This window comes from Salmo trutta, chromosome 7 (assembly GCF_901001165.1).
Source record: "Salmo trutta chromosome 7, fSalTru1.1, whole genome shotgun sequence".
NCBI classification, from domain to species: domain Eukaryota; kingdom Metazoa; phylum Chordata; class Actinopteri; order Salmoniformes; family Salmonidae; genus Salmo; species Salmo trutta.
The window spans coordinates 52886744-52909243 of record NC_042963.1 but is presented as its reverse complement, the minus strand read 5'-3'; the positions used below and the strand labels follow the sequence as shown (position 1 = coordinate 52909243).

General features: G+C 42.7%; 1 protein-coding gene across 2 annotated transcripts in view; it reads left to right on the top strand.

The window, feature by feature from the left end:
* The window catches only part of LOC115197678 (cGMP-inhibited 3',5'-cyclic phosphodiesterase A), a 210109-nt gene that overhangs the window by 132325 nt on the left and 55284 nt on the right, over positions 1-22500 (top strand). For both annotated transcript variants that reach the window (XM_029759425.1, XM_029759426.1), the window contains exons 3-4: positions 16164-16316; positions 20716-20832. In XM_029759425.1, the coding sequence (XP_029615285.1) occupies positions 16164-16316; positions 20716-20832 (270 nt within the window). The remainder of the gene's footprint in view (positions 1-16163; positions 16317-20715; positions 20833-22500) is intronic.

Genomic DNA, 22500 nt, shown 5'->3' with positions numbered 1-22500 from the left:
GTTGGCACAATAGATGGACGTAGTTCAATGCATGATTAATATAATTCACCAATACATTTGTTGGTAGTCCAGGAAATACTGCTATCAGGTTGTAAATCACAGCTGTCCTGGTACGTTGTTACCTGCCTCCATTCAGGATTCACTGTTTCAGTTTCAATGACTCAATATTTTGGACAAAATCGGACAAAGTCTGGGAATGCAAATACAATCAAACTAGCAAGGGCAATAGCATGGCTAATAGGCTAGCGTATCTGCTTATGTAGCAGGATAAAAACACTGAACCCATTGTTAGCCTGATAGCTAGCTTGCTAGCTGCTAGGAGGATGTCATGTCATTGGAGGAGTGGGTGAGGGACTGACTTTTTCCCCTCATATCGTTTTTCGTTGGCTTTACACAGCTAGAGAATTAAGTGTAATTTGGTTAGTTACCAAGAAATGTGATTCGTTTTCCTAGCTAGCTAGCTATGGTGAACTTTAACGACTGTTATCCAGTTAACTTGCGTTCACAAATTCCCTCTTGCGTTCACAAATTCATTCTGGCTATCTACTCCGATTTCAGAGCACTCTCATCTGAGTGTGCCAGGGTGCAGAATAACTGATGAATTTACAAACGTGCAACACCCGCTGAATATGACCGGTGTCAGTAAACGTCGGCAGAAAGAGAACGCTCTAGAAAACATGTAAACAGCCTAACCAGCTCTGCTACGGTTAGTAATATGGAAGTAGCTAGCTGGCAATGTTAGCCAGTTAGCTTGGTTGCTTGGTTGGGACAAGCATGCATTGGCAAGCAAACTGCAGAAGGCTACAATTCCCCATCGTTTATCAGTGCAATTTTGACGGCCAACTAGCTGAAAAAGTTTGAGAGGGTTTATCTAATGTTACTTTGTTATATTTTAGCTCCTCTTGCTCTGGCAAGCATTAGTTGTTGGTCTTGTTGTTGTTGATCTGCATAAGTGATAGCCTACCTTTTCATGGTTGTTTGATCAATAGGACTGTAAAGTTCCCAAACGTGGTATATAAATATTTTCACTAATCCATTCAGGTGGCTTTTAGCGATCTAAAGTCATGCTGTTGCAACTGCCTGTAAACACACAGTCCAGTTCAAAGGGAATGATGGTAGGCCCATGTGGCAAATGACATAAAGGCCCTCTGTACCTCTGATTGGCTATGGCACACCTGTCTGTGTAGACTCTGGACCTGGACGAGATAGATGTTTTGACTAGGTTTTATTTACTGCAGTGTCTATTAATTGTCCAAACACATGGCCGCTTTCCCACTCTATATTGCTATAGAATTTTTACAAATGCCTTAAAATACGTAAGGAGAGTGATGGAGTGCTGCATCCGATGACCTGCCCTCAACCCAATTGCGATAGTTTGGGATGAGTTGGACCGCAGAGCGAAGGAAAAGCAGCCAACAAGTGCAGCCAACTCCTTTAAGACTGTTGGAAAAGCATTCCAGGTGAAGCTGGTTGAGAGAATGCCAAGCGTGTGCAAAGCTGTCATCAAGGCAAAGGGTGGCTACTTTGAAGAATCTTAAATCTTAAATATATTTTGATTTGTTTAACACTTTTAAAGGTTACAACATGATTCCATATGTGTTATTTCATAGCTTTGATGTCTTCACTATTATTCTACATGGTAGAAAATAGTAAAAATTAAGAAAAACCCTGGAATTGGTTGGTGTGTCCAAACTTTTGACTGGTACTGTATGCGTCAGCCTACTCATTACACAAATAGGCTGTATTATATTTCAACATTAAAGTCAAATTCTTTAGCCTATAGTTGTAACTTTGTAGACCGTATATGTTCCACCAGAATCGCATGTTCTCTTCTGATTCATCATGGTTTGAACAATGTTTGTAATTCCAGTCCATATAATAAAGTATAATAGAATACTGTACAGTAATACAGTTGACAATCAAAAAGATTAGGCTGGGGCCTCCTGAGTGGCGCAGTGGTCTAAGGCACTGCATCGCAGTGCTAGCTGTGCCACTAGAGATTCTGGGTTTGAGTCCAGGCTTTGTCGCAGCCAGCCGAGACCGGGAGACCCATGTGGCGGCGCACAATTGGCCCAGCAGCGTCCAGGTTAGGGGAGGGTTTGGCCGGGGTAGGCCGTCATTGTAAATAAGAATTAGTTTTCTGACTTGCCTCATTAAATAAAGGTTAGATACATTAAAACATCTATATAATGTAGGCACATGACCAGAAGATGAATGGAAGTGACAGGACAACATACAGAAGATGAATGGAAGTGACAGGACAACATACAGAAGATGAATGGAAGTGACAGGACAACATACAGAAGATGAATGGAAGTGACAGAACAACATACAGAAGATGAATGGAAGTGACAGGACAACATACAGAAGATGAATGGAAGTGACCATTCGGCCTCGCAGAGTATGGTTACAGATACAGGATCCGAGAATATAAATCTTGTACCATATTTGAGGTTTAAAAAGGCTCCTAATAACATTTATTTGTCAAGAAAGATTGACCCTGTATATAAAATAAATGATACATTACAGAATAAGAAAGAATAAATTACTATCAACTAATTAAGACAAAACGTGATTACACACGTCTTCCGTTCAGAATAATCTCTAAGAGAAAAGACTATGTGGGTCACACAGGTGGCTTGTGCATACAATATTCTCAGAGTATCAGCGAATTCACTGCCCTTTTAATCAAATTGAAGAGTGAACTTGAACCCCCAACCTGAATTACGAACTCGTTGAACTCTGGTGGACTGAAAGACAACACACCCAGATCCTAATCAACTTTACATTTGGTATGACTGGACAACAGCAATGTGCCTGATAACCAGCCAACACAACAAATCATTTCAATCCAGTCACTTTAAAATACATCAGGTGAAAAAAAACATACAATGCGATAAAACAAATTAAAACGAAAACAAAACCAAAGACAACAATTTAATTCACATAATAACATTATTTTAGTCAAATTGAAGTTTCAACAGTCTTCAGTCGCCCCATGTCTTGTCCAGGGCTGAAGATGCGAGCTCAGGATGCCGTGTGTGTATCTGAACTATAAACTTACGGCCATCTATATGAAAAATGTTGTGTTGAATCAACACACCGGGCTGGCTTCAGCAACTCGACAGACACAAGTATCATCTTCTCTCATTTTTCCACCATAGTCCCAGTTCCTGTCTTCTGTGCTGTCCAGTTCACAGGCCCAGATATCCTGTCCAACAACCACATCAAACATCAAGTTCTATTGAGCCGAACACTGTAGAAGACTACTTTACAGTCTATTTTCCTTATAGTCCACAGAAATGTGTCCTTTTTTTCTGTTAACCTACATATTTTTAGAGATGGGTACTCAGAAGAACAGCCATAACCCAGCAGTAGAAGCTATTTGAAGTGACATTCAACTACTTTACAACCTCATTGCAATAACGTCAACCTGCTGGTTGTGATCTGGTTCTAATCAAATCAAATCAAGCTTTATTTATACTACCACTCAAAAGTTAGGGGTCACTTAGAAATGTCCTTGTTTTCAATGAAAACATACATGAATTGAGTTGCAAAATGAATAGGAAATATAGTCAAGATGTTGACAAGGTTATAAATAATGATGTTTTATTTAAATAATAATTGTGTCCTTCAAACATTGTGTTTTGGTCAAAGAATCCTCCATTTGCAGCAATCACAGCCGTGCAGACCTTTGGAGTTCCAGGTGTCAATTTGGTAAGGTAATCTGAAGAGATTTCACCCCATGCTTCCTGAAGCACCTCCCACAAGTTGGATTGGCTTGATGGGCACTTCTTACGTACCATACGGTCAAGCTGCTCCCACAACAGCTCAATAGGGTTGAGATCCGGTGACTGTGCTAGCCATCCCATTATACACAGAATACCAGCTGACTGCTTCTTCTCTAAATAGTTATTGTATAGTTTGGAGCTGTGCTTTGGGTCATTGTCCTGTTGTAGGAGGAAATTGGCTCCAATTAAGCACCGTCCACAGGGTATGGCGTGGCGTTGCAAAATGGAGTGATAGCCTTCCTTCTTCAAGATCCCTTTTACCCTGTACAAATCTCCCACCTTACCATCACCAAAGCACCCCCAGACCATCATATTGCCTCCACCATGCTTGACAGATGATGTCAAGCACTCCTCCAGCATCTTTTCATTTTTTCTGTGTCTCACGAATGTTCTTCTTTGTGATCTGAACACCTCAAACTTAGATCCGTCTGTCCATAACACTTTTTCCAATCTTCCTCTGTCCAGTGTCTGTGTTCTTTTGCTCATCTTAATCTTTTATTTTTATTGGCCAGTCTGAGATATGGCTTTTTATTTGCAACTCTGCCTAGAAGGCCAACATCCTGGAGTCACCTCTTCACTGTTGATATTGAGACTGGTGTTTTGTGGGTACTATTTAATGAAGCTGCCAGTTGAGGACGTGTAAGGCATCTGTTTCTCAAACTAGACACTCTATGGTATATGTCTTCTTGCTCAGTTGTGCACTGGGGCCTCCCACTCCTCTTTCTATTCTGTTTAGAGCCCATTTGTGCTGTTCTGTGAAGGGAGTAGTGTACAGTGTTGTATGAGATCTTCAGTTTCTTGGCAATTTCTCACATGGAATAGCCTTCATTTCTCAGAACAAGAATAGACTGACGAGTTTCAGAAGAAAGTTCTTTGTTTCTGGCCATTTTGAGCCTGTAATCAAATCCACAAATGCTGATGCTCCAGATACTCAACTAGTCTAAAGAAGGCCAGTTGTATTGTTTCATTAATCAGAACAACAGTTTTCAGCTGTGCTAACATAATTGCAAAAGGGTTTTCTAATGATCAATTAGCCTTTTAAAATGATAAACTTGGATTAGCTAACACAACGTGCCATTGGAACACAGGAGTGATGGTTGCTGATAATGGGCCTCTGTACAATGGCTTGCGAAAGTATTCACCCCCCTTGGAATTTTTCCTATTTTGTTGCATTACAACCTGGAATTCCAATAGATTTTTGGGGGGTTTGTACCATTTGATTTACACAACATGCCTGCCACTTTGAAGATGCAAAATATTTGTTATTGTGAAACAAACAAGAAATAAGACAAAAAAACTGAAAACTTGAGCGTGCATAACTATTTACCCTGCCCCAAAGTCAATACTTTGTAGAGCCACCTTTTGCAGCAATTATAGCTGCAAGTCTCTTGGGGTATGTCTCTATAAGCTTGGCACATCTAGCCACTGTGATCTTTGCCCATTCTTCAAGGCAAAACTGCTCCAGCTCCTTCAAGTTGGATGGGTTCCACTGCTGTAAAGCAATCTTTAAGTCATACCACGGATCCTCAAATGGATTGAGGTCTGGGCTTTGACTAGGCCATTCCAAGATATTTAAATGTTTCCCCTTAAACCACTCGAGTGTTGCTTTAGCAGTATGCTTAGGGTCATTGTCCTGCTGGAAGGTGAACCTCCATCCCAGTCTCAAATCTCTGGAAGACTGAAACAGGTTTCCCTCAAAAATGTCCCCGTATTTTGTGCCATCCATCATTCCTTCAATACTGACCAGTTTCCCAGTCCCTGCTGATGAAAAACATCCCCATAGCATGATGCTGCCACCACCACGCTTTACTGTGAGGATGGTGTTCTCGGGGTGATGAGAGGTGTTGGGTTTGTGCCAGACATAGCGTTTTCCTTGATGGTCTCGTCTGACCACAGTACCTTCTTCCATATGTTTGGGGAATCTTCCACATGCCTTTTGGCGAACACCAAACGTGTTTGCTTATTTATTTCTTTAAGCAATGGCTTTTTTTTCTGGACACTCTTCCATAAAGCCCAGCTCTGTGGAGTGTACGACTTAAAGTGGTCCTATGGATAGATACTCCAATCTCCTCTGTGGAGCTTTGCAGCTCCTTCAGAGTTATCTTTGGTCTCTTTGTTCATCTCTGATTAATGCCATCCTTGCCTGGTCCGTGAGTTTTGGTGGGTGGCCCTCTCTTGGCAGGTTTGTTGTGATGCCATATTCTTAAAATGTTTTAAATAATGGATTTAATGGTGCTCCATGGGATGTTTAAAGTTTCTGATATTGTTTTATAACCCAACCCTGATCTGTACTTAACTGAAAGACTAAAAAAGCACCTTAAGGAAAAGCAAAGCTAAAAAGGTGTGTTTTAAGACCAGTTCTAAATATGTCCACTGTCCCCCCCCCCCCCCCCCCATATTATAATATCAATAATAATAAAGACTGGGAGAGCATTACATTATAATATGAATAATAATACATTGCATTTGTCGATGCGCTTTCATTTACAGACATAAATCACACAGGTGAGACATAGCCAATTAGACGTGTGAACCAGAGAAGGATAGTCAAGTTGTCATGAAGCTTCTCAGAGTAGGAGTGCTGATGTACTGTAGGATCAAGTCCAACCTGTCAATTCTTTTAGAATCTAGGCAAAACTGATCCTGAAAGGATTGATATATACTGGAGGTTATGTGGAAGACAAAGAAATCAAGAATACCCAACACAGACAACATGGACAATCTTACCCAATGTGCACCTGGACTGCATGAGTCTGGTTGCACCACAGTCTTTTTTGGCATTAATAGTTGTCCCAGTGCAAAAATACACAATAACATTATCATCACCATGATACTGTCTCAGGGTTTGTCTCTGCTCTGTTGTTGGACTGGACTTCATCACTGGCATCCTCCTGTGGTATGGTAATGTATTTTCCCTCTCCTTTCGCTGTGTGTGTGTCGGTGTGTGAGTGTGTGTGCTTGCATGTGAGTGTGTGCGCTTGCGTGTGCATGTGTGTCGGTGTGTTTATGTATGTTTGTGTGTGTGTGTGTGTGTGTGTGTGTGTGTGTGTGTGTGTGTGTGTGTGTGTGTGTGTGTGTGTGTGTGTGTGTGTGTGTGTGTGTGTGTGTGTGTGTGTGTGTGTGTGTGTGTGAGAGAGAGTAAGAGAGAGAGAGAGCGAGCCAACAACCCCCTGAGGGTGAAGAAAGAATCTGTCCAGCCAGCTGTTCTCTGGAAACGCTTCCCTCTTCACAAATATGTGTCTTGTCTTGTTCAGCTCACTTCTAGGAGGAGATGAGAGGTGAGGAGAGGGGAGGGGAGGAGAGGAGGGGAGTGGATGGGATGATATGAGAGGAGGGGAGGAGGAGAGGAGGACAGGAGGAGGACAGGAGGAGGACAGGAGTGGAGGGGAGAGGGGGTGGAATGATAGGAGAGGAGAGGAGAGGAGAGATGAGGAGAGGAGGGAGGGAGGGAGGGAGGGAGGGAGGGAGGGAGGGAGGGAGGGAGGAGAGGAGAGGAGAGGAGAAGAGGGGTTGGAATGAGAGGATCGGAGGTGAGGAAAGGAGAGGAGCGGAACGATAGGAGAGGAGGAGAGGGGAGAGGAAAGGAGAGGAGAGGGGAGGGGAGGGGAGGGGAGGGAAGGGGAGAAGAGGGGAGGAGAGAAGAGGAGAGGAGAGGTGTGGGGATGGAAGGGGAGAAGAGGGGAGGAGAGGTGTGGGGATGGAAGGGGAGAAGAGGGGAGGAGCGGTGTGGGGATGGGAGAGGAGAGGGGAGGGGAGAGGAGCGGTGTGGGGATGGGAGAGGAGAGAGATCGAAGAAGAGAGGCAGTTGTTTCTAAATAGAGAGGATAGTGCTGCAGTAAAGTGTCATGTTCCCACTACAGGAGGTTGGTGGTTCCTTAATAGGGGAGGATGTGTTTATAGTAATGGCTGGAAAGGAATCAATGGAATGGCATCAAATATATCAAACATGCCGTTCCATTTGTTCCGTTCCAGCCGTTACTATGAGCCGTCCTCCCCTCAGCAGCCTCCGCTGGTTCCCACCCACACAAAACACTTTCCTTTCTGTCCCACAGTCCTGAAACGTTGGTGAATGTGAACGATTAAAATGATTGCCAATCAAAACATACCTCTGTTTCCACAAACAGAACTGAAGCCCTTTACACACACCTGTTGTGAAGACTGTAAGGTCAACACGTGGCCATGTTGCCAATATAAACAGAATCATTTAGTATGCCTGCCAGCTAGCTGATGTCACAGTGAATGCTCCTGTTGCCTCCCTACCTATATGTACATATCTACCGCAATGACCTCGTACTCCTGCACATTGACTCTGTACTGGTACCCTGTATATATAGCCAAGTTATTACCTAGTACCCCTGAACATTGACTCAGTACTGGAACCCCGTGTATATATCCAAGTTATTACCTCATACCCCCCTGCACATTGACTCAGTACTGGTACCCTGTATATATAGCCAAGTTATTACCTCGTACCCCTGCACATTGACTCAGTACTGGTACCCTGTATATATAGCCAAGTTATTACCTCATACCCCTGCACATTGACTCAGTACTGGTACCCTGTATATATAGCCAAGTTATTACCTCGTACCCCTGCACATTGACTCAGTACTGGTACCCTGTGTATATATCCAAGTTATTACCTCATACCCCTGCACATTGACTCAGTACTGGTACCCTGTGTATATAACCAAGTTATTACCTCGTACCCCTGCACATTGACTCAGTACTGGTACCCTGTGAATATATCCAAGTTATTACCTCGTACCCCTGCACATTGACTCAGTACTGGTACTGTCACGGTTGTCGTCGGTGAAAGAGGACCAAAACGCAGCAGGTACGTGTATGCTCATCTTGAGAATTTATTAACTTCAAAAATGAACATACAAAAATAACAAAGAAACGAACGAACGATCAACAAACAGTCTGGTAAAGCATAAGGCTGAACACAGAACAATCACCCACAAATAACAACCACAAACACACCCTAATATATGGGACTCTCAATCAAACCAACATAGAAACACACTCACCAGACTAGACATAGAAATACATAAACATAGACTATAAACCAAAACCCCGGAAATACTAAATCAAACACCCTTTAACCAAACACACCACCCTGAACCACATAAAACAAATACCCTCTGTCACGTCCTGACCAAACTACAATACTAATTAACCCTTATACTGGCCAGGACGTGACAGGTACCCTGTGTATATATCCAAGTTATTACCTCATACCCCTGCACATTGACTCAGTACTGGTACCCTGTGTATATATCCAAGTTATTACCTCATACCCCTGCACATTGACTCAGTACTGGTACCCTGTATATATATCCAAGTTATTACCTCGTACCCCTGTATATTGACTCAGTACTGGTACCCTGTGTATATCTCCAAGTTATTACCTCGTACCCCTGCACATTGACTCAGTACTCGTACCCTGTGTATATATATCCAAGTTATTACCTCATACCCCTGCACATTGACTCAGTACTGGTACCCTGTATATATATCCAAGTTATTACCTCGTACCCCTGTATATTGACTCAGTACTGGTACCCTGTGTATATATCCAAGTTATTACCTCGTACCCCTGCACATTGACTCAGTACTGGTACCCTGTGTATATATATCCAAGTTATTAACTCGTACCCCTGCATATTGACTCAGTACTGGTACCCTGTGTATATATATACAAGTTATTACCTCGTACCCCTGCACATTGACTCAGTACTGGTACCCCGTGTATATATCCAAGTTATTACCTCGTACCCCTGCACATTGACTCAGTACTGGTACCCTGTATATATATCCAAGTTATTACCTCGTACCCCTACACATTGACTCAGTACTGGTACCCTGTATATATAGCCAAGTTATTACCTCATACCCCTGCACATTGACTCAGTACTGGTACCCTGTGTATATATCCAAGTTATTACCTCATACCCCTGCACATTGACTCAGTACTGGTACCCTGTGTATATATCCAAGTTATTACCTCGTACCCCTGCACATTGACTCAGTACTGGTACCCTGTGTATATATCCAAGTTATTACCTCGTACCCCTGCACATTGACTCAGTACTGGTACCCCGTGTATATATCCAAGTTATTACCTCGTACCCCTGCACATTGACTCAGTACTGGTACCCTGTGTATATATCCAAGTTATTACCTCGTACCCCTGTATATTGACTCAGTACTGGTACCCCGTGTATATATCCAAGTTATTACCTCATACCCCTGCACATTGACTCAGTACTGGTACCCTGTGTATATATCCAAGTTATTACCTCATACCCCTGCACATTGACTCAGTAGGTGGTGAATTTTTAGCTTTTCACTTGTTGCAAAACAACGGCCTCGTCCTTCCTCACGCTCACACAAGAACTCGCTCACTCATTCACTCACGTGCTTTCACACACACTACTGATGCATGGGTTGAATCAAAACCCGCAGTCCCCGAGGTTAAAACCGCGACGCGTGCGGGTTTAGGGTCATAGAATATTGTGTGGATGAATGGCGGGACGGGCAGGTTGAATAGAGAGAAAACAATGCAATTCATATCTATAGGCTACATTGAGGTTTTACTTTCATTAAATTGATCTGCTGGTAGAGTGTAGACTTAGCCTCAGCTTTAGGGTCTAACTGTATAGGGTCTAACTGTATAGGGTCTAACTGTATAGGGTCTAACTGTATAGGGTCTAACTGTAGAGGGTCTAACTGTATAGTCAAACTGCATAGGGTCTAACTGTACAGGGTCTAACTGTATAGGGTCTAACTGTACAGGGTCTAACTGTATAGGGTCTAACTGTATAGGGTCTAACTGTACAGGGTCTAACTGTATAGGGTCTAACTGTATAGGGTCTAACTGTATAGGGTCTAACTGTACAGGGTCTAACTGTATAGGGTCTAACTGTATAGGGTCTAACTGTACAGGGTCTAACTGTATAGGGTCTAACTGTATAGGGTCTAACTGTATAGGGTCTAACTGTACAGGGTCTAACTGTATAGGGTCCAGCTGTATAGGGTCTAACTGTATAGTCAAACTGTAGGGGGTCTAACTGTATAGGGTCTAACTGTATAGGGTCTAACTGTACAGGGTCTAACTGTACAGGGTCTATCTGTAGAGGGTCTAACTGTAGAGGGTCTAACTGTATAGTCAAACTGTAGGGGGTCTAACTGTATAGGGTCTAACTGTATAGGGTCTAACTGTACAGGGTCTAACTGTACAGGGTCTATCTGTAGAGGGTCTAACTGTAGAGGGTCTAACTGTACATGGTCTAACTGTACAGGGTCTAACTGTACAGGGTCTAACTGTACAGGGTCTAACTGTATAGGGTCTAACTGTACAGGGTCCAGCTGTACAGGGTCTAACTGTACAGGGTCTAACTGTATAGAGTGTAACGGTACAGGGTCTAACTGTATAGGGTCTAACTGTATAGGGTCTAACTGTACAGGGTCTATCTGTATAGGGTCTAACTGTATAGGGTCTAACTGTAGAGGGTCTAACTGTAGAGGGTCTAACTGTAGAGGGTCTAACTGTACAGGGTCTATCTGTAGAGGGTCTAACTCTACAGGGTCTAACTGTACAGGGTCTAACTGTAAGTGTCTAACTTTACAGGGTCTAACTGTATAGAGTGTAACTGTACAGGGTCTAACTGTGTAGAGTCTAACTGTACAGGGTCTAACTGTACAGGGTCTAACTGTATAGAGTGTAACTGTACAGGGTCTAACTGTATAGAGTGTAACTGTACAGGGTCTAACTGTACAGGGTCTAACTGTAGAGGGTCTAACTGTATAGAGTGTAACTGTACAGGATCTAACTGTATAGAGTGTAACTGTACAGGGTCTAACTGTACAGGGTCTAACTGTAGTGTCTATCTGTACAGGGTGTAACTGTAGAGGGTCTAACTGTATAGGGTCTAACTGTATAGGGTCTAACTGTACAGGGTCTAACTGTACAGGGTCTAACTGTATAGAGTGTAACTGTAGAGGGTCTAACTGTAGTGTCTAACTGTATAGGGTCTAACTGTAGTGTCAAACTCTATAGGGTCTAACTCTATAGGGTCTAACTGTACAGGGTCTAACTGTAGTGTCTAACTGTATAGGGTCTAACTGTATAGGGTCTAACTGTATAGGGTCTAACTGTATAGAGTGTAACTGTAGAGGGTCTAACTGTAGAGGGTCTAACTGAATAGTGCCTAACTGTATAGGGTCTAACTGTACAGGGTCTAACTGTATAGGGTCTAACTGTAGAGGGTCTAACTGTACAGGGTCTAACTGTATAGGGTCTAACTGTACAGGGTCTAACTGTATAGGGTCTAACTGTTGCGTGTAATAATACACTCCGTCTGCAAATTGCTTTTGGGAACTTCAGTAGAAAAATGTACCTTCTCCTCTGAGCAAAAAAGACAATATCAGAGTTTAATTCAATAGACGGACCAGAACAGTATATTGTAGAAGAGAGGACCAGAACAGTAGTCTAATGTTGTGGAAGAGAGGACCAGAACAGTAGTCTGTTGTAGAAGAGAGGACCAGAACAGTAGTCTGTTATAGAAGAGAGGACCGAACAGTAGTCTGATGTTGTGGTAGAGAGGACCGAACAGTAGTCTGATGTTGTGGTAGAGAGGACCAGAACAGTATATTGTAGAAGAGAGGACCAGAACAGTATATTGTAGAAGAGAGGACCAGAACAGTATATTGTAGAAGAGAGGACCAGAACAGTAGTCTGTTGTTGTGGAAGAGAGGACCAGAACAGTATATCGTGGAAGAGAGGACCAGAACAGTGGTCTATTTGGGAAAGATTTGGTGAAGTGGTACAAAGAAGATGATGGCAGTTTGGTTATGTGTGATGATTGTGAGACGATATAGCCTACAAATCCGACTGTTGTAAGACGGGGACTTCAAAGCAACTTGAACGGCTACAGTTCAGATAGGTTAAATGGAAAATAGGGACGTGGATCTGTAAACAAGTCAGTATCTGGTGGGACCACCATTTGCCTTTGACACATCTCCTTCGCATATAGTTGATCAGGCTGTAGATTGTGGCCTGTGGAATGTTGTCCCACTCCTCTTCAATGGCTGAGCGAAGTAGCTGGATATTGACGGGAACTGGAACACGCTGTCGTACACATTGATGCAAAGAATCTCAAACTCGCTCAGTGGTTGACATGTCTGGTGAGTATGCAGGCCATGGAAGAAATGGGACATTTTCAGCTTCCAGGAATTGTGTACAGATCCTTGCGACATGGGGCCGTGCATTATCATCCTGAAACATGAGGTGATGGCAGCGGATGAATGGCACGACAATGTTCCTCAGGATCTCATCATGGTAAAATGCAATTGTGTTCGTTGTCTGTACCCAATGTCTGCCCATACCATAACCCCACCGCCACCATGGGGCTCTCTGTTCAGAGTGTTGACATCAGCAAACCGCTCGCCCACGCGACGCCATACGACGCCCCATGTCTGCCATCTGCCCGGTACAGTAGAAACCGGGATTCATCCCTAAAGAGCATGCTTCTCCAGCGAGCCAGTGGCTATCAAAGGTGAGCTTTTGCCCACAGAAGTCGGTTACGACACTGAACTGCAGTCAAGTCAAGACCTTGGTGAGGATGACAAGTTTGCCACTATGGCCTATTTATTGCCTTAACTCCCTTAACTTACCTCATTTGCACTCACTGTATATATACTTTTTATTTTCTTTTGTTCTACTGTATTATTGACTGTATGTTTTGTTTATTCCATGTGTAACTCTATGTTGTTGTATGTGTCGAACTGCTTTGCTTTATCTTGGCCAGGTCGCAGTTGTAAATGAGAACTTGTTCTCAACTAGCCTACCTGGTTAAATAAAGGTGAAATAAATAAAAAATGTTAAAAAAGATGAGCTTCCCTGGGACGGTTTCTGACAGTTTGTGCAGAAGTTCTTTGGTTGTGTAAACCCACAGTTTCATCAGGTGACTGGTCTCAGATGATCCTGCAGGTGAAGAAGCTGGATGTGGAGGGCTGGCGTGGTTACACTTGGTCTGCGATTGTGAGACCGGTTGGACATACTGACAAATTCTCTAAAACGCCGTTGCAAGCGACTTATGGTAGAGAAATTGGCAACAGCTGTGTGCCTGTGTAATGATCATGCTGTATAATCAGCTTCTTGATATGCCACACCTGTCAGGTGGAAGGATTATCTTGTCACTAGCAGGGATGACTACAAATTTGTGCACAACATTTTAGAGAAATACGTTTTTTGTGCGTATGGAACATTTATGGAATCTTTTATTTCGGCTCATTAAACATAGGGCCCTGTTGTGTTTATATTTTTGTTGAGTGTATAAAGCTGACACCACATAAAATACACAAAATTACATTGAAAATCTTTCCTGTTTTTTTTTTTGTTGTTGCATTTTCTCCCCGGCCCCTAAACATCTTTGCTGCGCAAGAGAAGTAGAGATGAAATATAAAACTTTACCTATTTCAACTATATTGAAGCATTCATTCTATTGATTTATGAAATTGTTCTGGTGAGCAAGGGTTTACAAATAGCCTATCAAAATGTCAGAAATTAGAAGCAGAAATATAAGCCTATCAAAAAACTCGCTCCGTCCATCTCACACTGTACAGCATATTTTCTATTTGCGGGTTAGGGTCGGGCGTGAGCCTCAGATTTTAACTTATCCACATATATTCGGGCGGTTGTGGATAGATTATTAGCAATTAGCAAAATGCGTGTGAACAAACAGCTGACCCGCGCATAACTAACTAACACACACACACTCACACACACACACACACAGCGTGACGTCAAAACGTCAGAGCTGTAGGGGTAGACGGTGTGAAAACAGACTAGGGGTCCGCAGGCACAAAGGGTTATAGGTCAAAGGCCACATCCCATATCAGGGATTCCTATTGAGTTTAATATTAATTAACTTTCCATCAATTTCTGTCCAGCTGAATCTAGCATATGTTTTTAAGCCGAATTTGACAAATTATCTGTCCAAATGTTAAAATGACTGTTTGAAATACAGTCATACTGTTTGAAATACAGTCCTTCAACTATTCTTACCTACTACTATTAACACTAGCATTGCTGCTAATGATGTTGCACTCTGCTGGGAGCAGGGGATCCTTTAACGGTGTAGTATAGCACCTGAGGAGTGTGTGTGTTTCTGCCGTGTGTGTGTGTGTGTGTGTGTGTGTGTGTGTGTGTGTGTGTGTGTGTGTGTGTGTGTGCATACGTGCTCCTGAACAGAGTAGAGCCTTGTAAACGCCTCAATGTCTTCTCTAAATGCTTTATCTCCTCATGTGGGAGTGACCGTCATCTGTTCCCTATCATTCTGCCGTAACAGCCCTTCACAGCCAGCCACCCAGGCTGTCCTGCACGCACACTGCACCAAACACAGACCCCGTAACAGCCCCTTCACAGCCAGCCACCCAGGCAGTCCTGCACGCACACTGCACCAAACACAGACCCCGTAACAGCCCCTTCACAGCCAGCCACCCAGGCTGTCCTGCACACACATTTGCACCAAACACAGACCCCTTCACAGCCCCTTCACAGCCAGCCACCCAGGCTGGCCTACACAGCAAGACATCTATCAATTAGCATCCCCTCCTATCAGCCACATTAGCATCACTCATGATCTCCTGTTCTCTTCTTCCCAGTCCGGTGGACGGTGTCGTAGTGTTTAGACCCAGACTAACACGGTCAGAGACAGGCAGTGTGAAAACAGAGCTGGATGATTGATTGTACATAGTAATGTCTTACTGTACTACTTCATGTATAACAGCTTTACCAGATTTACAGTGTGTTCATTACTTGGTAAATATATTTATCAAAGGTTATTTCCCTCTCCCTCTCTTCCCCCTCTCGCTCTCTTCCCCCTCTCCTCCCCCTCTCCCTCTCTACCCCTCTCCCTCTCTTCCCCCTCTCCCTCTCCCTCTCTTCCCCCTCTCCCTCTCTTCCCCTTCCCCCTCTCCCTCTCTTCCCCTCCCCCTCTCTTCCCCCTCTGCCTCTCTTCCCCCTCTGCCTCTCTTCCCCCTCTCCCTCCTCTCCCTCTCTTCCCCCCTCCCTCTCTGTCCCTCCCTCTCTCTTCCCCCTCTCCCTCTCATCCCCCTATCCCTCTCTTCCCCTCCCCCTCTCCCTCTCCCTCTCTTCCCCCTCTCCCTCTCATCCCCCTATCCCTCTCTTCCCCTCCCCCTCTCCCTCTCCCTCTCTTCCCCCTCTCCCTCTCATCCCCCTCTCCCTCTCTTCCCCTCTCCCTCTCTTCCCCTCTCCCTCTCTTCCCCTCTCCCTCTCTTCCCCCTCTCCCTCTCTTCCCCCTCTCCCTCTCTTCCCCCTCTTCCTCTCTTCCCCCTCTGCAGTCGTTGGGCACCAGTGTGGTGGTGGATATAGCTGTGATGGGCGAGGCCCACGGCTTGATCTCAGACCTGCTGGCGGACCCCTCGCTGCCCCCCAACACCTGCACCTCCCTCCGTGCCGTCAGCAGCCTGCTCACCACTCAGCTCAACTTCCAGGTAAGAGCTGAACTCTTTGCAACTGTTTCTACGCCACTGACAGAATGTGTAAGGGCAGTGTGCAATATATATATAATGTATGATATGCAGTACCAGTCAAAAGCTTGGACACTCATTCAACGGGTTTTTCTTTCTTTTATTTTTTTTTTACTGTTTTCTACATTGTAGAATAATAGTGAAGACACCAAAACTATGCAATAAAACATATGGAATCATGTAGTAACCAAAAAAGTGTTAAACAAATCAAAATGTAATTTATATTTGAGATTCTTCAAAGTAGCCACCCTTTGTCTTGACAGCTTTGCACACTCTTGGTGTTCTCTTAACCAGCTTCATGAGGTAGTCACCCGGAATGCATTTTAATTAACAGGTGTGCCTTGTTAAAAGTTCATTTGTGGAATTTCTTTTGTTCTTAATGCATTTGAGCCAATCAGTTGTGTTGAATCAGGAATTAGGCCTTCATGGTCGAATTGCTGCAAAGAAACAACTACTAAAGGACCCCAATAATAAGAAGAGACTTGCTTGGGCCAAGAAACAAGAGCAATGGACATTAGACTGGTGGAAATCTGTCCTTTGGTCTGATGAGTCCAAATTTTAGATGTTTGGTTTGCCGTGTCTTTGTTAGTTCAGGTAAGACTTTGATCGAAAAGTTCAGTAAATTAAGAAGTCTTCGGAACCAGTTACTTAATAATAATAATTTGATGAAAGAACCAGATTTTTTTTATTTACAGTGATAACTCCAATTCCCGTCCTCCTCTTTCCTGCATCTCACCCCCAACTCTTGTAGGTCCTAGGAAACCAAAACAGTTTGGCAATAGAATGATGTTTCAAAGAACTGTCTGCCGGAGACTAGTGATGCTCTTTAGACTGATAATGTTCCATAGACGGTTCCTTAAGGTCCAACTACACACAGTACAGAAACTCAGTTCTCTACAGGAGAGTATTTAGTCTCCTGTCTAATGTTACCAACCGGTTCCAACCACCGTGTCTTCGTGAGACGCAGAGTAGGTGAATGGATGATCTCCGCATGTGTGGTTCCCACCGTGAAGCATGGAGGAGGAGGTGTGATGGTGTGGGGGTGCTTTGCTGGTAACACTTTCTGTGATTTATTTAGAATTCAAGGCACACTTAACCAGCATGGCTACTACAGCATTATGCAGCAGCACGCCATCCCATCTGGTTTGCGCTATCATTTGGGACTATCATTTGTTTTTCAACAGGACAGTGACCCAAAACATACCTCCAGGCTGTGTAAGGGCTATTTGACCAAGAAGGAGAGTGATGGAGTGCTGCATCAGATGACCTGGCCTCCACAATCACCCAACCTCATCCCAATTGAGATAGTTTGGGATGAATTGGGCCGCAGAGTGAAGGGAAAGCAGCCAACAAGTGTTCATCAACTCCTTCAAGACTGTTGGAAAAGCATTCCTCATGAAGCTGGTTGAGAGAATGCCAAGAGTGTGCAAAGCTGTCACCAAGGCAAAGGGTGGCTACTTTCAAGAATCTAAAAAATAAAATATATTTAGAATTGTTTAACACGTTTTTTTGGTTACTACATGATGCCATATGTGTTATTTCATAGTTTTGATGTCTTCACACAAAAAAATTTAAAAAAATGACTTCACTATTATACAATGTAGAAAATAGTAAAAATAAAGAAAAACCCTTGAATGAGTAGCTGTCCAAACTTTTGACTGGTACTGTATGTGTAACTTGCAATATAGTGTATGTATTGTGTATCATTGTAGTAGTATTTATTGGGATCCCCAATTAGCCGCTACCAAGGCAGTAACTACTCTTCCTGGAGTCCAAACAGGAAAGAAAACAGTAAAATAAGTCAAATACATAATATAATAATATACATAACACATAGTACTCCATAACACTACATACTTCTACATAATACTGCATTGTACTACACAAAACTACATAATATTACATAACATGAGATGCGCTACATAATACGACATAACACTGCATAATACTTCATAACACTACATGATACTACATAACTGTAACGGGTGTCGTAATGATTGGACCAAGATGCAGCGGGAAAATGTACACTCATCTTCTTATTTATTATATAAGAAGAAAAAAACAAAAGAAACAAATATACAAAAACGAACGAACGCCACTAAACAGTCCCGTCAGGTGCTACATACACTAAACAGGAAACAACTACCCACAATTCCCATTACCAAAACACCCCTATACATAGGACCTTCAATCAGAGGCAACGAGGAACAGCTGCCTCCAATTGAAGGCCAAATCAATAAACTAAACATAGAACTAGAAAGACTAGAACATAGAAATATACTAACATAGAACATAAACCAAAACCCCGGAACACTCTAATCAAACACCCCTCTACAAAACACATAGCCCAATAAACCCCGAAACACTCTAAACAAATACCCCCCTGCCACGTCCTGACCAAACTAATATAACAAATAACCCCTTTACTGGTCAGGACGTGACACATAACACGACATAATAGGACATAATACTACATCATCTCCTACCTCTGCCTCATGCTTCAGAAACAGTAGATGGCTCCTGTCCTATTAGCTGTTCTGGCTTGCACAAGCCAAGGATTCGTTCAAGGCCACCCAGCTACATAATGTAATACATAGTACAGTGTAAATTACAGTACAAAATATATATCTATGTGTCTCTTCACAGTCCCCATTGGGTCGTAAAGGTTTTTTTTTTTCTTCTGGTTTTTGAATCTGTTTGTTTTTTTGGTTGCTAGCTTGAGTTACCAGGGGTGGCAGAGAGTTCCATGAAGTCGTTTTTCCAGCCTCTGTTCTGGAGCTGGGGACTGTGAAGCGACCATTGGTTGAATGGCTTGTGTTATACTGATGAGTGTCTGAACACATTAATACCTCGCACAAAGACAAATAGTGATGCAGTCAATCACTCCTCAACTTTGAGTCAGGAGAGACTGACATGCATGTTACTGACATTTTCCCTCTGTGTACATCTAAGTGCAATACGTGTTGCTCTGTTCTGGACCAACTGCAATTTACCTATGTTCCTCTTTGTCGCACCTGACCACACAACTGGGCAGTGGTCCAGGTGTGACAACAGTAGGGCCTGTAGGACATGTCTGGTCGACTGAGATGTCAAGAAAGCAGAGCAACACCTTATCACGGACAGACCTCTTTCCATTTTAGCAACCACTGAGTCTATATAATTTGACCATGACAGATTGCTATCTAGGGTTACACCCAGCAGTTTAGTCTCCTCAATTTGCCCAATAGATCTACATTAGGTTTAGGGCTGAGTGAGTGATTTGTCCCAAAATTAGTTTTTTTGTTGTTGAGATATTTAGCGCCAGCCTATTGCTAGTTACCCATTCTAGAACTGACTGGAGCTCTATGTTAAACCTATTGCTAGTTACCCATTCTAGAACTGACTGGAGCTCTATGTTAAACCTATTGTTACTTACCCATTCTAGAACTGACTGGAGCTCTATGTTAAACCTATTGTTAGTTACCCATTCTAGAACTGACTGGAGCTCTATGTTAAACCTATTGTTAGTTACCCATTCTAGAACTGACTGGAGCTCTATGTTAAACCTATTGTTAGTTACCCATTCTAGAACTGACTGGAGCTCTATGTTAAATCTATTGCTAGTTACCCATTCTAGAACTGACTGGAGCTCTATGTTAAATCTATTGCTAGTTACCCATTCTAGAACTGACTGGAGCTCTATGTTAAACCTATTGTTAGTTACCCATTCTAGAACTGACTGGAGCTCTATGTTAAACCTATTGCTAGTTACCCATTCTAGAACTGACTGGAGCTCTATGTTAAATCTATTGTTAGTTACCCATTCTAGAACTGACTGGAGCTCTATGTTTAGGGTGTCATACATTAGATTTATTGTACTGTTGTAGCCGACGTATATACCGTACTGTTGAGTCGTCAACGTACATAAACACAGGGGCTTTATTCAAGGTCAGTGGAAAGGTTCTCCTCGATTGTGTTTTTGTGTTGATTGGGTACAGCTCCCCTTCCAGGTAGGAGAAGATAGCATGAGTGAGTGACAATCTGTTTGTGCTATCATGCCAACTTTTTATCACTCATTGCCGTTCCTAACGTTTGGCTTGACAATAACAGCAACGGAGTAGGCAAGAACACAAACAGATCTGGGACCAGCTTTAATGAAAAGATGCAGGAAAAGCATGAGGAAGAGTCCTGCCCTAGTCCCTAATGTACTGCCGGTCTTTCCCAATCTGTCCATTCTGTTGCCTACCTAAAACAAAACGTGGACCACAATGGAAATAAGTATAATATATGTATTTGTATGTATGTACCGTAGGTTTACTTGGCTGAGGCACCGCTTTGTGTATGTTAAATCTGTCAAATAAAATTAAATATACAATTCTTCCAGCCTCTGCACCGTCCGCGCCTCGCTCCCCTGGGCGTCAACCTGGGAGACGCCTACATCTGCTCCGACTCAGAGGAGGGGTCTGACAAGACAGGGGAGAGGACCAATACCTTACCTAAGGTGATATACCGTTTATTTGTCCTGCTGAAAGGTGAATTTGTCCTGCTGAAAGGTGAATTTGTCTCCCAGTATCTGTTGAAAATAGTCTTGGGTGATATACCGTTTATACCACATACCGGGGTATTTTGAAATACCCCTGCCTTGTTGGTTATAAATAAATGACATTCAGCTCAGGGCTCTAGCTATGCATTTGGTTTGCTAACTTGCTAGCTAAGTGGCTAAATGTCAAGATCAAGCTTTTTTGTTACAACAGAGACATTTAATCAAATCAAATCAAATGTTATTTGTTACATGTGCCGAATGCAACAGGTGTAGACCTTACCGTGAAATGCTTACTTACAAGCCCTTAACCAACAATGCAGTTCAAGAAATAGAGTTAAGAAAATATGTACTAAATAAAATAAAGTCAAAAATAAAATAAAAAGTAACACAATAAAATAACAATAACGAGGCTATAATCCCCTCCCGGATCAAGATCCCTGTTGCCTAAATTGTTTTGTGCTGTATTTTTTTTATACCACCTCTTATGTGCACTTCCAGTAATACTGTATACCCCGGTATAGTACTGAAAACGGTATGACAGTGTGAACATCTGGATACGGCCCAACCCTATTTGGAAAGCAGACTGAACCACTAGGATTCTGCCTGTGCTTAGCTCTATTTCCTTAGTCCTCCCTAGTCCTTGCTGATGACAAGCATACCCATAACATGATGCAGCCACCACCATGCTTAAAATATGAAGAGTGGTACTCAGTGATGTGTTGTGTTGGATTTACCCCAAACATAACAATTTGTATTCTAGTCATAAAGTCAATTTCTTTGCAACATTTTTTGCAGTTTTACTTCAGGGCCTTATTGCAAACAGGATGCATGTTTTATAATATGTTTTATTCTGTACTAACTTCCTTCTTTTCAGTCTGTCAATTAGGTTAGAATTGTGGAGTAACTACAATGTTGTTGATCCATCCTCAGGTTTATCTGGAAAAACCTCCCTGGTCTTTGTGGTTGAATCTGTATTTTAAATTCACTGCTTGACTGAGGGCCTGTACAGGTGATTGTATGTGTGCAGTACAGAGATTAGGTAGTCATTATTGCACACAGAGTGAGTCCATGCAACTTAAAAAGCAAATGTTTATGCTTGAACTTATTTAGGCTTGCCATAAGATTTAAGTCATTTAACAGACGCTCAAATCCAGAGCGACTAACAGGAGCAATTAGGGTTAAATAAAGGTTTAAATAAATAAAATAAGTGACTTGTTCAAGGGCAAATCAACAGATTGTTTACCTTGTTGACTTAAGACATTTCAGCTTTTCATTTTTTAATCAATTTGTACAAATTTAGAAAAACATAATTCCACTTTCAAATGAGGAAAAAGTCAAGGGGTGTGACTACTTTCTGAAGGCACTGTATGCACTGACTACAGTGCATATATTTAGTGGAGAGGTATGGACTGGTATAAGACAGAATAGCAGAGGAATTTCCTTTTTTGGTTGGAATTAAACAGTGTAAGAAATGCAACTTTGACATGGTTACCACATGTAGCGTCGTGAAATATGTTGTTGAATCAGTGATTCATCCTTGTTATAACTGTCACGGTTGTCGTAGGAATGAGCGGACCAAAGTGCAGCGTGTGTGTCGTTCCACATTTTATTTATACTGTGAAACTA